This window comes from Anopheles funestus, chromosome 2RL (assembly GCF_943734845.2).
Source record: "Anopheles funestus chromosome 2RL, idAnoFuneDA-416_04, whole genome shotgun sequence".
NCBI lineage: Eukaryota > Metazoa > Arthropoda > Insecta > Diptera > Culicidae > Anopheles > Anopheles funestus.
Window position 1 is genome coordinate 28,805,190 of NC_064598.1, and position 17,445 is coordinate 28,822,634.

General features: G+C 45.2%; 1 protein-coding gene across 2 annotated transcripts in view; it reads right to left on the reverse strand.

Annotated features, from left to right (window-relative positions):
- The window catches only part of LOC125766534 (uncharacterized), a 68,282-nt gene that overhangs the window by 11,845 nt on the left and 38,992 nt on the right, over nt 1–17,445 (reverse strand). For both annotated transcript variants that reach the window (XM_049432571.1, XM_049432570.1), the window contains exons 3-7: nt 11,279–11,439; nt 10,556–10,866; nt 6,117–9,037; nt 3,253–5,645; nt 2,547–3,189 (exon numbers count right to left, since the gene is read on the reverse strand). In XM_049432571.1, coding sequence (XP_049288528.1) covers nt 2,547–3,189; nt 3,253–5,645; nt 6,117–9,037; nt 10,556–10,866; nt 11,279–11,349 — 6,339 coding nt within the window. In that variant the 5' untranslated portion in view covers nt 11,350–11,439. The remainder of the gene's footprint in view (nt 1–2,546; nt 3,190–3,252; nt 5,646–6,116; nt 9,038–10,555; nt 10,867–11,278; nt 11,440–17,445) is intronic.

Here is a 17,445-nt window from a genome sequence, read left to right on the forward strand (position 1 = left end):
TGGTGGCCTTGGCCACCCACCCTCTTGTCTGTCTTGTGTTATCGTCGATTCGATGAAATACGTGGACAGAGCACAGCATCAACAACGGAAACCAAACAGTCCAAAAAGTTAAACCCGCGAGCAGCCGTCAAAATGTTTCCAGCGGCGAGCAACTCGATACATCCAGTCATCAAGTTCCTATCCGGATTCGTGGGCTTTTCGGTGTTTTAAAATGGAATTGTTTCACGCCATTTTTCTTTTTCTTTTTTTTTTTGCACTACACTACTACTTCCGCCTGGTTACAACCGCAAGGTAAACACACACGTTCGATCGAAGCAACTCGTGAAAACTGCGTTGTACGGCATAGCACCGTACACTCGAACCAGAGACTCTGGCTGGTATGCTGTCGTTTTTCATGCTTTTTTTCTTTCTTCCTTTTTTCATCATCTCCTCCCTTCCCAGCTTCCTTCATCATCCTACCAGATGCTTTTGCTCTGCTCTGCTCGATCATTTATAATGCTTGTTTCTTTTATCTCGCTCTCGTTCTATCTTGCACTCTAAACACTTCATCTCTCTCGCTCTCACTGTCTCTCTGTTCTCGCTTTAGAAAAACCCTCTCGTGTTTTGTTCCTGCTACCATTCATCCGATTTCTCCAACAGCTCACTCACACAAGCTCACGCAACTTCATCCCACAAGTGTGTGACCTCGCGCGACCATTTTTCTACAATTTTCCATATACCATTTTCCTCTGTGCTACAAATCAAACAGTCGCAGCGTAGTGTAACCCTCACTGCAACTCCCTTCCTCCCTCCCAAGGTAATGCTCTCACCCCCCCCCCCGATCCACGTCTAACCGGGTTGCATTCTCTTGTTCAATATTCAACTCCATCCATCAACCGCTTTTCCGCATTACCCTTACTGTGCACCGATACCATGCGGGACTTTTCCATTGTTCGAACGAACATTCCATCAAAACCCCGATCGGTAGGTTCTATTAATTTGCTCTCCGCTCGCAATGGCCCAGTACGGGTTTACGTTAAGGATCATTATTAGGTACGGAGCGGTGGGGTGGTGAGTTTTTCACCATTATTGAAAATCATCAAACCGATGGCCTCTAAACGTTGTTTGCCGAACTGACAGTTGATGTTTCTCATGCTCCCCGTGCATCTGGTGCTTACTTGCGTACAACCAATACTATTCCACCATCGGGAGCGGTTTGTGTGTGCGTTTGCTTAATGTACTCGTTAATGGACCGCCGCATTTCGGAAGCCAAAATACACCGAACGCACGCTGTCCGTTATCGAAAATTGTGCACGTAGCAAAATTCCGGTGTGCAAAGCTATATCCGGCCATACACCGTAGAATTCAAAATTGTGTTTCTTCTGTACGTTTAAAATAATTACTTCTTCTGTTTCGCACACTGTTCTGGAAACGGTGTTAAGGCGGGTGAAAAAGCTAATCAACATTCTTTAAGTGGAGAAAAATATGGCATACAACAAACAACCCCAAAAAACACCCCGTACCGTGTAGGCCATTTGTCGTTAAAAATATCACGCCATAGCAATGTACGAAACCATCAATGAAATTTTCACGTCTTTTTTTCTCCTCCCATTTTTTCCCCCTAATGCAGGTGCTTTTGCCACATACTAAGCGAACCGGTGAGAAAATCGTCAACAGACAGACTTCCTTCCACACAACGGCTAGATGATGTTTTGGCCTCTTTAGTTTACTCATCGAAACCAACGAAACTACCACACTGTGCCGTGCCGTAGTACTTGAACGTCCAGCGAGACATAGCAATGCATATGAAGAAAAAAAGAAAAGCTTAACGAAACCACCAGTACTTGTTGATTGGTATTTAGGCGTTCTTCCTTCACTAGCGAACATGAAAACATTGCTTTTGCGCATGCTCCTTCATATCGTACACGCACACACAGTTACACTGGAATGATGATGGCGCCGGAGATGGTGTGCGAAAGTTCTCATCTCATCATTCGCTTTCAATCTTACACAGTTGGTAGTTGTGTTCACCAAGTGAGACAAGTGTGATTGAACACAATCATACTAACGTACTTGCGCATGAAATACTAACGCGCTGCTGGTGGCTTAAAATTGTGTGCTCCCGTATGCTTCGCAAGCAATTCGCAACCACTTTCTACAAACGACCAAGCGTCTCCATCGGTAACGACCGGTGTGTGAATGATGGGAGAATTAGTAATGGTGGCGATAATGATGATGAGTAAAGGTTTTTCTTGGGTTGGTGGTATTTATTTCTGCGTTTGTGAATATATCGTACGATATATTAAGTTGGAACTAGTGGCAATGTCCTTTTACTTGCGAAGAATGTTTTGTTCGAACAGTCGCTTATTATGCAACTAAATACTGATAGTAAGCGAAATTTTTAAACCCAGTTTTCTTTTTACTTTTTCAGTAATAGTTTATATTCCTAAAGATAGTAATAATTATCGGAAAATAGAAATATCAACGAATTTTCACTCCAAAATAAAATGTCCAAACTTGTAGGAAATCAAAAGATCTATCCTTAATAGATATGATCGTTTACTTACCAAACAATTAAGCACAGCCGATGGTAAAGCATTGCTACCATTCCCTCCAATATTACCACCGCTACCGGTCAACTGTTCCGTGACTAGCTTTTCGCTCGATCCTTTCAGCAACTCGGCTAACAGCTCGGGAGAAGCGGCCAAACCCTTCGGTGTTTCAGGCGTACTCAACAGAGTGAAACTACGCTCAGACGGTGTACGGCTGTTCTGTGACAATCGTATCTCATCCAAACTGCGCTTCTGCTGCTTATCACTGGCACTCGATCCGCTACGCTGCTTGTTCGGCTTCTCGTGAACATCCGAGCCACCGCGCCTCAATGACTTATCCGCCAGATGGCTATCGAGAGAAAACTTTTTGCTCTCCAGCTTACCACCGCTGACCATCGATTTTTCCGACTTATCCGAATCCGTACTGCGCTGTTCAATGTTGCACAGATAGCGCTTCGATGGACTGGCGGAATGTGAACTGGATGAATCGGACAGTTTCGAAGGGCTGGAAGCAGTCCGCACATGTGTCGGCACCGGCAAGTTAGCGCTGGTTTTTCGTGGTTTCGATCCCGCCTTCGCTGCATGACGATCGTTCGTTTCGTCCATTGACTGACTTCCTGTACCACGACTTCTCGGTGCGTTTGCATTGGTGTTGTGGCTGTTTAGAACGGTGAGAAAACTCATTAGACAATGCTTAGTTAATTCAATCAATCCTACTCACCCTTCGTTCCGTGTTAGTTCCTCCAAGATTTCACTGTACTGCACTTTACTCGTTGGTTTCTTCATCTCTGCTTCCAACATTTGTCCATACGGTCCTCGTAGGGGTCGTTTCGAGTATCTTCTCAGATCCGAATCACCTCCACCAGGTGCGGGCGAAGCACTCGTACGATCACGTGACGAAGCTCGATCACTCTCGTTATCGGAAACGGAATCCGATCGGAGCAGAAGAGTTTTCAGCGTCCTCACTGGCAATGCCGGAGCCGGCAATGTATCATCCTTCTCGTCCGAGCTCTGATACGTGAGACTCTGCCGACGGTTACTCTTTGGCCAGATCGGTTTGCCCGGATCCGAATCCGGAGTGGTCGGATCAAGCAGATAACGCTCGGGCGAGTGTACCGCGTTCTCACGCTCCTTCCCATACTCGATCGTATCCTTTCCGCTGAGATCGGTAAAACTATCTCCGCTAAGATCCAAACTTGAATCTTTCTCGTTCACCTGTCCCAACTGTTGCGGGTTCCAGCTAACATTACCTTCCTCACCGGTCGTTACACCATTATCGTTGTGATCCGACTCCAACTCATTGTTTCCGTCGATTGCAGGCCACTGTATGTAGATACCTTTCCGACGCGATTTCCGCGATTCCAGACGACGTTTTTCGTCCACATCGTTCGACAACCGACAATTCGGCGTATCACCCATATCCTCATTATTGCTGTGACGTTTTCGTACCTCCACTACTTCCACCTCGTTACCATCACCCATCACTACGGACACCTTGTGCGTTCCAGCACTTCCGTCCACGATCGTCGTATACTCATTACTCTCCGGCTCAGTGCATATGATCGAAACGGGTGGTGTACAGATCATCATACCCTCCACCGACCCATTGCTACCTTCGTTTGTATCAGCGGCACCATCCGACCCACAACCATCCTCCGACAGTTCAACGCTTTCCTGCGGTTCAATTATTTGTGGCGGGTTTTCAACGACGATCTTTTCCGGATGATAATTTTCCTCCGATAGTTCGGTAGAAAATAGATCAGCCCCCGGTCCGAGGGCATCATTGATAGCGTTCTCATTCACCTCCTTTATGCTTCCCAAACAATCGGAAAACTTCCCATACTCCGTCGTCGAAGCGTCTATCCACTGCTCCGAAGGTCGGGCCGTGCTCCATTCACTCACAACACAATCATACACGGGGACGGGAATCAGACAGGTCGTAGCCTGCTGCAAACATTCGTCATCCTTGGAAAGGGATGTCGGTGTTATGGGTATGCCTTCCTCCACCAGTGACTCCAGCACCATCTCCGATGCCTGCATCACACTGATGTTTGCCTGTTGCGCTACACAACCTTCATTTTCCACATTCTCATTGTGCTCCGCTACCGGATCTTCTACGATCGTTTCAATGTCCGAGTTTCGGTTCGAGGCAAGATCCTTACCGTCCACCTCATGATACCGGCCATAATCATCCAGCGGTGCTAAATTGATGTTTAACTCCGTTTTCTTGATCGTCAGCTTTGCCACATCCGTATCATCGGGCTGTGCTCCCTGTGACTCCTGAACCGACTGACTTCCACAAAGCTCAGTCGGACTGCAACTTCGAGCAGATTCCACGATCTTACAGTACTGCCGGGGTATCGTATTGCTATCAACGCTCGATTGTTGTTGATCCTTATTTTTCAAGATACTATTCTTTAAAGCTCCCAGCGCCGATCGGATGTACTTGCCCGACGAATAGTCTACCTGCGAAAAGGAAGCACTTCGAAAGGGGATCGTTTTCTGCGTGTATGAACCCACTATTGTGCGGGATTCTGGTCGCGATAGTTTAGCAAATAGTTCATCATCATCTTTCAAGGGGCCAACTTCCGATTTGCATTCATCCGCTGCACCAGAACTGGCGTGTGGAAGCTCGTGTAAGGCTTCCAAATTTGAGGTGCTTACATTCGCTCTCAAATTGACCTGTCTGTGTTCGACAAGTGGTGAGCTTGGCGTAGACATTCGCTGTCCACTACTCTCCCCAAACCGGTAAGGTATGTCCACCGAGCGCGATTCTTTCGCCTTCAGCAACTGTGACTCGGGTAAGTTCGATTCCGCACCATGAAGGAAGCTGGTATCGATAAGACTAGACGTTGACAGGGCAGTATTCCGTCGATCGAGCGTACGCTCCACACTGTGGGCATGTTTAGATCGTCGTGGTGGAGGCACTGGAGGAGCTCTGTTTCCCTTCAACAGTTCCGTGAGCTCACGCAAACGTTCCGTTTTGGTTGCGCCTGGTCCTGCATTGGCAGGCGTTGCTGTACCACTATTGGCTTGCTTCTCGGACGAACTAGATGTAGTCTTTTTCACTAATCTTTGCAAACGATCTAATGTATTGTTACGTTTTTCCATTATCTGTAAAGAGTAGCAGAATAGGGTGTAAGTCAACATGATGGCGAAAATAAGTAGCGTTCTTGAAAATATTCTAAGATCTTCTATATTCGATTTGATATCTTTGAGAGATATTTGAGCATCATAACATTCAAAAAGGACCCACACGAATGTATCAATATTAATATTTTTACACACAACAAACACAAACACACACACACTAGCTTGTCCCTGAAATCATGTGTTCTTACATAATGCAGGGAGTAACATTTCACCCTCAACACAAACGATCACTATGCCATACGGCGGTACATAAAGACACTTGTAAACGTTTTGTCAAACTACCCGCGCTCGATCACTACTCGATCGTCTGTAGCACGCAAACACAATTTCGAAGCACACTTTTCTCCGAATTCTACCAACGCGCATAATGAATCGTCGCGTCAACCCACCCCTACTACTTGATATTTATGGTAACGCATTTAACCGACTTACCGATCTGTCGTTGGTACCGCTACACGCAGCATGGAATTGAGCGTTACTCCTTCCGAAGCAGTTTAACCCACCGTGATGGTCCGGCGATGAGCAAGCAGGACCGTAACCCTGCGTTTTGATCGTAGCATAAAGCGACGATGGCGGGTAGCTATCATCCGTTGCCGCGCGACCCAACGGTGTCTGCTCACCGATACCACCTGGCCGTCCGGGTTCGCCACCAACACCACCGACACTGACACTTTTCTCAGCGCTATTATTAGACGACACAGTAGTATATTTCTGCTGCTGCTGTTGATGCTGTTGTTGTTGCAGTTGTTGTTGTTGCTGTTCACTATCACCGTTACTACTATTCCGGTGGTAATTGTTATTGGTATCACTGCGTCTACCGCCTGATCGATCTTGCGATGTAACGTTACTATCACCGTGTCCAATGTCACTGCTACCCGCACACGTTACACCCCCGTTAGCTAGCGAAGTAATGAGCGTGCTGATGGCGGATGCTGACTGTAAACCACCGTCAAAGCGCAACTCGGCACCGTACCGTGCCGCTTGATAGTCGTCGTTGGCGTTACTGTCGGTACGGTTGCACTGCGTACGGCACTTGACTACGGACGGCCGCTGCGATGGCCACTGTTCATCACTATTGCGTCGGTACGGTTCGGTACCGTCGCAGGTTAGCGTTAGGTGGCCGACACCACTACACACACCGTACAGTTCGTCCGAGGACGAGTCGATGTAATTGTTTCGATTCGCGGCACTAGCGGTGACAAATGCGCCACCACTTACGGTACACGGTACGGCCGTGGTTGATGCTAATGTTTTACCACTGTCCACAGCTGGCAGTGTGCCAGCAGCACCCTCGGCACCCTCAACAGCTGGCGTGATCGGGTGGCGTACTGCCGCACCGGTGATGATCGACGGATACGGTTTGCGTTGCGTCCTGCTACACTCGCGCCCGTATTGACCGCAATCGTCCTGCTCGGTGCAAACGAGCGCAGGGTTGATGTCGTCCCCGGCCGATGACAGATCGGACGAGTCAATGAAACTAAGATCCTCCAGTTCATCGATCGGACGCTGTTGCGTACGACCGTGGGTGCCGCCAATGACCGTCGTCGGCAGGTTGGCGTCGATGCCTGTCAACGGTCCACCCGGTACACCACTGACACGGTATGGTGCGGTAGCCGTATGCGCTGTCCCGCCCAGCAGCTTGTTGCAGTACTTGTTCAGCGATTGCAGCCGTATTTCGTTGAGCGCATCGCTGCACTTATGATTGCGGATGTTGCCAGCTGTTGTGGTGGTGTAGTTGCCGCTATTGCTACTCAACACTGGCAGAGATGATTTGCGCGTTACGTTCGGACGAAAGTAGAGTGCCTCGCCGCCTATTTCATCCCGAACAAAACCGTTTTGTTTCTCTGCACGAAATGAATCATCCAACTGTCCATAGTGTAATCGTCTTGCATGATTAGCGCTGCGAAACGATCGATTCCTACCGGGACTGTTTAGTAAGGGACCATCGAACAGCTGATTAGAGTCACCGATACCGACACCGACGGGCGATCTGGAGGAGAGCGTCGGTGAACAGTACCCAATAGCATCGGATGGAACACGATGGAAGCTGTAAGATTTCACCACCGGTAATGATGAGGGAGGTTGCAATATTCGACGCCGCTGGGCAAAAGGGGTGGCAATCGGAGGTGGATGAGCTTGCAGAGGATGTGGAGATCCTGCAACTGGATCTTCTGATGCAGGATGCGTCAGGATACAACCATATGCCGGTTGTTGCGCAGAAGGTGATACAGGCCGTGGAGATAGCGAAGACGTAGAGGATAGCTCGTCAGTGCAAAGATCGGTACCTCCACCAGCAGAGGAGGAATGTTTTTTCCTAATATTATTTCTACCACCACCAACACCATCACCGGACCGTGCACTAATCGATCTGGTGAGGTTCAGTCCACCAGCACCGTGCAGTTCAGATGATATTTTCTTTTTCTCGAAATTATTTATGTTCACATCTTTTCTTCCGCCTTGTCCCTGCACCGGCCAACTTTGCTGCTGCGGCCCAAGATGCTGCTGCTGTCGTAGTGCGTTTTTCGAATTTAAATTTAAATCATCACCCCCATTCCGATAGTCACCGCCACTTGATATTACACTGCCACCACCGTCGGCAGTGGAGAAGAGTTCACCATTCGCACCAACAATAACCAGTGCCGAAAGATCATCATCAACATCGGTATCATTTGCATCATCGAACTCGTTTCTTACAGACGTTCCACTGGCGGTACTGTCCGGTCCATTGGTGGCCAGATATTCTGCTCCATCATGGCGATCTAGCGCGTTGGAGGAATATCCAATCGATCGTTCATTCCGTTGCTGCTGACGGTAGCTTCTTGCGTTCTGGTAACCTACACTCGAGCCAGAAGATTCTGAATGTTCGCGCTTTTCTGGATGCTGCTGGTGTTGCTTTTCTTGCAACCGTTGTTCACCGTTGTTCTGCTTCTTGCTGCCCGATCCGAAACTGTTGCTATAGCAGCACACTACGGTCGAGCATCTTGGTGATGCGGATTCTTGCTGTTGCTGCTGCTGAGCTGCAGCAAACAATTTTGGATGATCCTGACTATTATAACGACCGTCAGCGTTGTTGATGTTGCTAAAGTTGCTGTGATCACTATCACCTCTGCTACTGCTGCTGCCGTTGTTGTTAGTGACGCCGTTCCTGTAGCTCGAGTCAACCAACAGTTCGGCACCACCAGTGTAACCGTCACTTCCGTGGTCGTGCGATTGCGCTAACTGACTGAAATGGGTCCCGTTGTTGTTGGTCCGACCAGGCGCCAACATTGGATACCTCGGCAGCTGCTGTTGGCCCTCCGCTCCGGGCGAACCGACCGTTGTCGATGCGAAGGGAGATGATTTTCTATTCTTAGCTGGAGTAACAACCAAAATGGTAGGGAGAAAACAAGAGAGAGAGAGAAAATGCGCATATGAAAAGTAGAGAAAATTTTACATTTCTGATGTGGTTTTCCACTGCTTCACATCAATATATCGGGCGGTGCGTTGTATGCCAATTGGTCCTAGTTAACGGCAACCATACAACTAGCTTGCGCTCTGCCATTGATTAACCCACTACAGTGCACTAGCGGCGGTGTAGAATGTGCCCATTCTTGGCATAGATAATCGAGCGAAAAGTGCATGCGGAAAGGTGTACGAACCGTCGAAACATCCGCTGGAAGCAAAGGTCGTGGATCATTAGGGTACGGTTGCGCTTCACCGCATGTGCTATATTTACTTCTCAATGCCACCGAAGATGCATCCCGAAGAAGGACCAAACATTTGTGCCGGGTTTTGACATGGTGCAGCTGTTTCGCCCGCAATTCACCTGCATTTGAAACAATGTCACAAGCAAATGGACACCAACGAGCAACCCACTTTAACGCGCCATTTGATTTGGATTTGATTAGGCGCTTAGAAGAATGGATGGAAAGCCAATGGAGAGCACGAAACAAAAAATGTTTCGCAGGAAAAAACATTCTTATCACAAACGTTTCCCTGTTTTAGTATGTCTTTCACTCAACTCAGCTCTTGGAGAAATATCAAAGTAGGAACTTTTTAAAAATAAAAAATAAAAAGAAATATTAACTTTTCCGTACACGCACCAATTTATGTACTGCAGCAATCTCAACGGCAGCGCGTTTGAACCACAACCTTTGTCCTGGGTTCGTTTATGAAGCTGTGTTGAGAAAAAAAATTAATTTAATAGCCCACCGGGAACATCATCACGCTGCTTCGCTCTTCAAATTATAAATAAAGTTAACCCACCCACTGGAATCATCAACATGCGTGAAAACACCTACACCAATGTTCTCCACCATACAGACACACGTTCCATCCATACAACCCCGTTACACATCCCTGCTACTAGCCAACGTCAACGATCGATGGTGTGGTGTAGTATTTCCCAGTGTTTGCCGTTTTTACACTCGCTAAGACAATCATTACCGGGTTCCCCTTCAATCGAAACAGATAAACATCCTACCGTTCGAAATCGAATGGAAAAATAAATATAAAAATCAAAACCCCACAGCGTTTTTTTTTTTTTTTGTTGGGAATATTGACAAGCGGCCCGCGGGTATTAGCCTGGACTTGGAGATGTTTGGATCGTAAAATTTAATTTTAGTTTTCCTTCCATCTACTGTGATATGGATTTTCCGTTTGAACCGGCATACGAGCGTTTCGCGCCATCAACAGGCGCATCGTTGATGATGGGCGTCCATCGTCTCGAAGGAAGATGGGATTGGGATAAAACAACTTTATAAAATATTGTTTCTGTTTGATCCGTACATGAAACTGACCACCAAACCGCTACCTGAACTGAAACGTTTCATTTTCATACTGGACATGGTAGTAAAGTGAAATTGAAAGCCGTTTTGATTGTCATATCTTACTTAAGCTACTAGGAACTGGCAGTTTGGTACGGCCGTAGCTACTATTAGTCCAGGGCATTTCCACACCGCCTGTTCCGATGCAGCAGCAGTTCGGGTTCTCTCCATTGCTGCTAATGCTGCTCGTTCCGCCGACGCTGTGTACACTGTTGTCACCGTTCGCGATCTCGTAGGAATTGACAGACGCGCGGGAATTGCCTTCGTTCAAATCGGTCACGTGGCCCGGTTTCCCGCCATCCAGCAGTCCAGTATTGGATAGACGTACTCCGTAGCGTAAAGTCCCGAGCTGGATGTAATCATTTTCCGGTATTGCTCTACACGCGCGAGAGAGAGAGAGAGGGAGAGAGAAATAAGAAACGAGCCGTTGAGAGCAGAACGTACGCAGCCTATTTTCCCTTTTGCCCCTTGAAGTATGCAATACGCATACGTACAGCGTATTTTGCTTTCGAGCAGTTCACCATTTCGAGCTGGTTAACGTTGAAGGAAAAGCGTTTATATTAAAATAAATTTTCTTAATACAAAATAACTCTTAAATATCATAATTTTTAAGTACAATTTGAAAAAAATCGTTAATGAATTCTGTTAGATGAAAAAATTTCCACATTATACTATTTTAATGTCAATTTAGATCGAATATTTGTAGTTATTTCTGTTCTTATTGTTTGTGAACTTTTTTACTGCATTTTTTCATGTATTTTTTTCATTCTGCAATCGATAAACACTCACCTGTTCCACATAGCCGATGGCAGCGCCTTCATGTTCCTTCCCAATTTGTCTGGTTGCGGTTTGCTGGTCATATTTTAGGCGATGTTGCATTTTGTGTCATTACGGTATGCGGGGTCTGCGGTACGGACTCAAATTCGGAACATCGATCGGAACCGTTTGGCCTGAGGGTGAAAGAAAATAACAGAACGATAGAATCGTAACCACTAACCGCGATAATCGAATTTATTGCAACACTTTAAGGTGGATTGCAATTAATAAGTCAGCATTTTCTAAAATATGTTAATTACATTCGTTTGTCGGAAGAGTAATGATGTAGTGCTGACTCTAATGGAAATTGTATTTTGTTAATTGAAAAGAAATAAACGTTTGCGTTACGAAGTCTTGATTTCTTTCGCAACATAATAGAAGAAGTATTAAACGCCCTCTTATTGTGTGGTTATAGCTATAATCATTAATTTAAATTTTCAATCATACAAACTTCTTCCCCGTCGGCATTCATCGCGAAAGGTGCAAGAAAAAAGGTAACAAAATGGACTCCAATGCGTAGCAAGTACACAGACACAACAAATGAGACAGCGTACCACAAACACACACAAAAAGTGACAAATCATCACAATTTTTCTTCAAATTTCAAACCCCTTTCTGGCAGAAATTTAACACCACGTGTCCCCGTACACGATCACTGCGCGGAACTGCGTCACCGAATGACCGGTCGGGATGGTGGCAAACGTGCATCCAACTGTTGTTAGCCCAAGTACAAGAAACCTGAATCCAACAGAATCCACCGAACCGCGTCCAAAGTGTATCTCTGAACGCTGGTCAATATCCTCCAAACTCCCCCGGCCCCTACCCGGTACGAAACCGGCCCCCGGGTGCCGGAATCGGATTTACGCCACAGACGACCGGACCCAAGGGGCATGTTGGTCCTGCAGGTCAGAAGCACTCATTACAATTATTAATTTCATCACAAACCACCATCACGGCCCAACCATGTCCCGTGTCGCTGGCTAGGCCCGTGCACAGGGTGGCTAAGAAATTGCTCACATTTCGCTTTGCGCACGGTTGGATCCCCGGTGAAAGAAATGCTCCATTTACCGAACAGTACGGTCGGCACTGATGTCCATATTTATATGTCGATCGTGCCGTTTGCAGGCTTCACTCAACTATCTCGGTCGGTGGATTACGGCCGGTGGTAAAAAGATGTCCGCCTGTCATGTTGATAATCACACGGTGCGCACATGCATAATGTGGGATGCAAATTTTTATGAATTATTGCCTTCCTTCCTATTGCGCACCCCGTCATCATCGTTGCGATCGTCGTCGTGCGAAACCGTGAGGTGCGTGTAGCACCCGCGCACTCCACGCGTGCTTTGGTAGAAATGGTTAAACCATCCCACAGGTACGTTGCCGTATAGCAGAAAGCACTAGCGCTAGTGGATCACCACCACCACCACCAAACAGGCACCCTTGGCCTACCCGTTCGACAAATATTGAATGTTTGATTTAATTGAAATTAATGGCTACACTAAGCGCCCCTGCTACGATGATGGAATGGTGTTGACTGCTCAATAAAAATGACCTGCCGAGAGTAACGACGACCGTGGCGATGTTGTCGGAAATAATCGGTTCATTATGGTGGAGCATTTCTTTCGCAACCCCACCACCGTATCCGCCGGCTCCCGGTGCGTGAAGGGCTTTCTGTGTCCCTTTATCCAACCAGCGCATTCGGCGCGTAAATGGGAACGTAAGGCAAATCTAGCCTCTTTGGGCTTTGGTGAATCATGGATCGCTCTGTACGACTGCTCTTTTCATTTCTCACATTTTGTTTGACTCAAACTCTCATTCTGGATCGGAATTTTGCGGAGCACCCGAAGTGGGATCGGTCCGACAGACGTGTGGACGATCAAATCGACCATTAACGGCCACCATTTCCAATCAGTTGCGCTTTCTTCTCAAATGAAGTGCACTGCTTAATGTCCCATTCTGGTTGTGATTTCCATCATATTTTATTCTGTTCCGCTACTTTTTCATACGAATTAATAACTTGAACATAACTCGCTAATATTTAACATTGCATGGTACAGCCATGTGTAATGTTTAACGAGATCCTTTAGATCATACATTCCGACAAATGTAATTGATAATTTAAATGTGCATTCATGTTTCAAATGAAATAAACGTACTTTTCTATTCTTTTCAGCAGTAATGCCTTCAATAATTCATGTTTTTAAAAAATGTTTTTTGGTTCTTTCTTTTTAATTTATTTATTCTAAGTTTGTGTATTCGAATTTATTTTTCTCCTGTTGCGTAAGCTCGTCTTTTCAAGTATTACTCTACTCCATAATGACTAACATTATATAAAGGATACTTTAGCAGCAATTTGTAACACCTTTATCCAAAGCTTTACAGTTCTCTTTATCATGAGAAATGAGCAGATTGATTTGGAAGACAAATTGTTCCAATTTTGGGGAAAGATTTCTCATTATTTTCAACAATGCTCTTCATGATTGAGTCATTTTGTTACGCTGTTTTTACTCTGCAACAGGTTTGTAATACGGCCGACACCCTCAGGCGTAACCGATCGTCCGATCGTCCGATCGTTACATTTAGTCACAAGAACATAGAGTAGACGACACCTATCGTCATAGTGGCTGACGCTCGTTCACATTTGGTTTTTTTGTTTTCGGACATTTCGCTCGAGTGCTTCGATCGCATCCATCCGAATGACCTCATGCGATCGAACGCAAAACGCAATTGCGCAACGCTTAAGTAACAATGTAGTGAACATTTGGCACTAAATCGCCGATAAAATTAATCAATCCTGCCCATAAACTATAAATCACCTATCCTGCCCTAGACGCCACTTTCCGCACATAAATAATGGGAACCATGGGTGCTGCTGCGGGGCTGGGAAGGTACGGCCCGAAAGCTTCCATCATTGCCATACGCGTTCCCAGTGTTAGCTTTGGTTGTTGCGAAACCTCCCCAATGTGCCCAATGCGCCCAATAATGTGTGTGCATCAATGCAACGAAGGTAACGGTGGAGCATAGGTTTGACCACCTCTAAGTTTTCATGTTGAACCGTCACTAAGCTGCCACCAGCGATCGCCGCCAACGAGTCGTCAGCGATAGCTTTTTGTTTACCGTTTCCTTGTGTGATGGTTGCTGTTGTTTGTTGTTGTTGTTGTTTGTTGTTGTTGTTGTTGTTGTGTGCCTTCATCCACCCTACCGCCGGTCGGCACTTGGCTACATGCATGTGCGCGCCCGCGCGAAAAGGAACGGATTTGTTCGAGCCAACGTTTACAAGTTGTTCGTAAGTTGTTTTATGCTGGCACGAACCTTTTGTTATTGCGTTTTTTTCCTCCTTTTTGTTTGTTTCTTCGTCACCCTTGCTGTTGGTACGTTCCACATACGAGTGGGTTGTAGAAGTTGAACAAAAAAATGCATCTCACGAAGAAGTACTATACTAGAACGGTGAAGCAGCTTAAGCTATTGGGGTTTATTTATTTTTTTTGTATAGTAAAGTTTAGAATAAATGGACTTTGGGCTTTAAGCTTTGTGCACAGAGGGTACATCGCTTATCAGATAAAATTTTTCGAATTCAACAAAGTTAAAAAAACCAAAACATATTTTTTTCTTTAATTAAAATTGGCTTTTTTGACGGCAATTCTTTGATGTTGAAGTATTAAAATCCAGCTTCCAGGGTCTTCCCTTACTCTTCCACAGTATCGGGTTTGCGCCACAAAACCTCAAGGAATTTGAGATCGGCAACCATTATTATCAAAACTTCATCTTCTTCTAAAGGAGGTAAAATTTGAAGAGAATTAAATTTACTTCTACGAATAAAATTAATAGAATTGAATATTCTTATAACAGAAGGATTTATTTATTAACCACCAATGCAGGAAGCACGCACAATAAAACCAAGGGGCACACGTTCGCACAAACTGTGTTCAGCTTGTTTGCTAACCGTTCCGCCATTAGCCACAACGGCACGGACCACATCTTGAAAGGAACATCTGACACGAATCTGTCAGCGCAATTGTTGCACTTCAATTAGTTTACTGCGGTGCACACCCACCATTCTCATCATTGTAACCTTAACCCCCGGGGGCGCTCTCACTGCTCTGACACACCTCCTGTCGCTTCTTCCATCATCGGCAACATTAAGCATCAAAATTCCATCCCAGTCCGTGCGTGTACCCAAAGGGAATCGGTGCAACTTTGTTTATCAAACACGCCGTAAACGCATCCACTCTTCTTATCCAATGCTTCATACCATCAGTACGTACCAGTTTCAGGGCATTTCATCAGAGTTTTAAAATATTGCTTCTCCTCCTTGCTGACAAGATTCCTCAGTGTAACATATCCTCGTGACATAGCACAGCAACGTTACCGCCTGCTGTTACAAAATGTATTCTTGCTGTCCTTGTGACTTCCCTGACGACTAAAGGCGAGTGTGTGGTCGATGGGTGTGGGTTTGTTACAGATCCTCAACATGGGATAGGAATTTTGACAATTACACCACAAACTATCTCACCTAAAATGTGTACATTCTTTCGCCTACAGTGCTCCAGCAAATCCAGCTCCATGCCATGCATGGTTGGAATCGGACGGATCGAGTTACAACAAGCAAACGATCGCAAAATGGCATTTGGAGAGCATTTCCATTCCATCCACTGCTACATACTGTGATGACGGATGTAGTTCGGGCTCGTATGTTTTAAGCGAACTTTTCCGACCTGTGGGTAACTCTTGCTTCATCCCCGCAAGCATACTAGTGCTGGTGACGGATGGGTTTCATGGACTCACAGTTGGAATTTTGCAATGTTTTATTTTTCTTTTCCTCTTTTTTACCGCCTTGCAACTCTGTAGGTAAGTTACACCTTTTGCAAAAGTTCGTTCGTGCTGCGAGGGCGTCCGATAGGGCCTGAGTGATAAGAATACGCTACCAAGTGTGTGATTCTTCAGCTGTTCATTAGCCGCCGCACAGTACGAAACTATCTTTGGGGAAAAAAAAGCAGGGAATTCCCTTTCAGTTGGCCGGAGGTTGGTCACGATTTGGTACGAATTTGTTGTATGGCAGTGTAAGAAAAAGCTGTAATGAGCATTAATGAGCTAAAGTTGGGAAAAAATGGAACTATTAGACGTACCGCATGAGGGTCGTTTGAGTTGGGGCAAAAGTAATGAGAACAATTAAAAACCAAATGTTGTACCAAAACTGAACCATTTTCATTTATTTTTTGTTTCTACTATTCCTGGGAAATGATCGAAGTTTATCTTATTTCCACAAAACATTCTATTTACCATCAAAATCCACAATCCTTTTGCTTACAATTCACGGAACTACTTCATGTGAGGTACATACTTTACTGGAGAGCTGTGCTAATAGCAAACACTTCAACTGTTCTTTCATGTGAAGAATATAATCTTTCCATTGTTATCACACTCCCGCTAAGTGGCGCTAATATAGGAAGTTCATTTATTTACTGTATCGACAGGACGTACAAACGTACTCAAAAAACACCTTCTAATAAGTGACAACGACTTTTGTTTGTATTACGCATATCTTAAAAAGCAAATACATCATACAGTACGTTAATACAACCGTAAGAATTGATTTCATGATCTCTTTATGGCGGCGTAGAAGTAAACAATTGGATCAATATGAGACATGGATCATTCTCACCTTTACTATGACCTTACGCATCACTCAAATTCGTATGATTTATGTCTGCAAGTTTACGTACGATGAATCGCAATTTATCAAAAAAAAATAATTATTGACAGCTAACTTGATATTTCAAAATCAAACTCAATCTATTCTTTATTATTTATAAGTTATTTTGTAAGGCTTCGGAGAACGCCAAGTACAGAAATACATAAAATTATCTACTTATCTTTCAAATTATCTACTAATCAATACAGTTATCTCAATAATAATACCATGTAAAGATATACTGCTTTATTTCACACAAAAGGATTTAAACAAAAAAAAACAAATCCACCAAAAAAATGGCACAAATGGAATCGATATGAAATCAATTCGAACCACGATCGAACGCGCACGAGCCTTCATCATGGTGTGATGATTTTTATTTTCCTCTCCGGATGTTTTTTTTTCTTCTTCTTCCTCTTATTTCGGTGGACCAGCAAATGGGGATAGC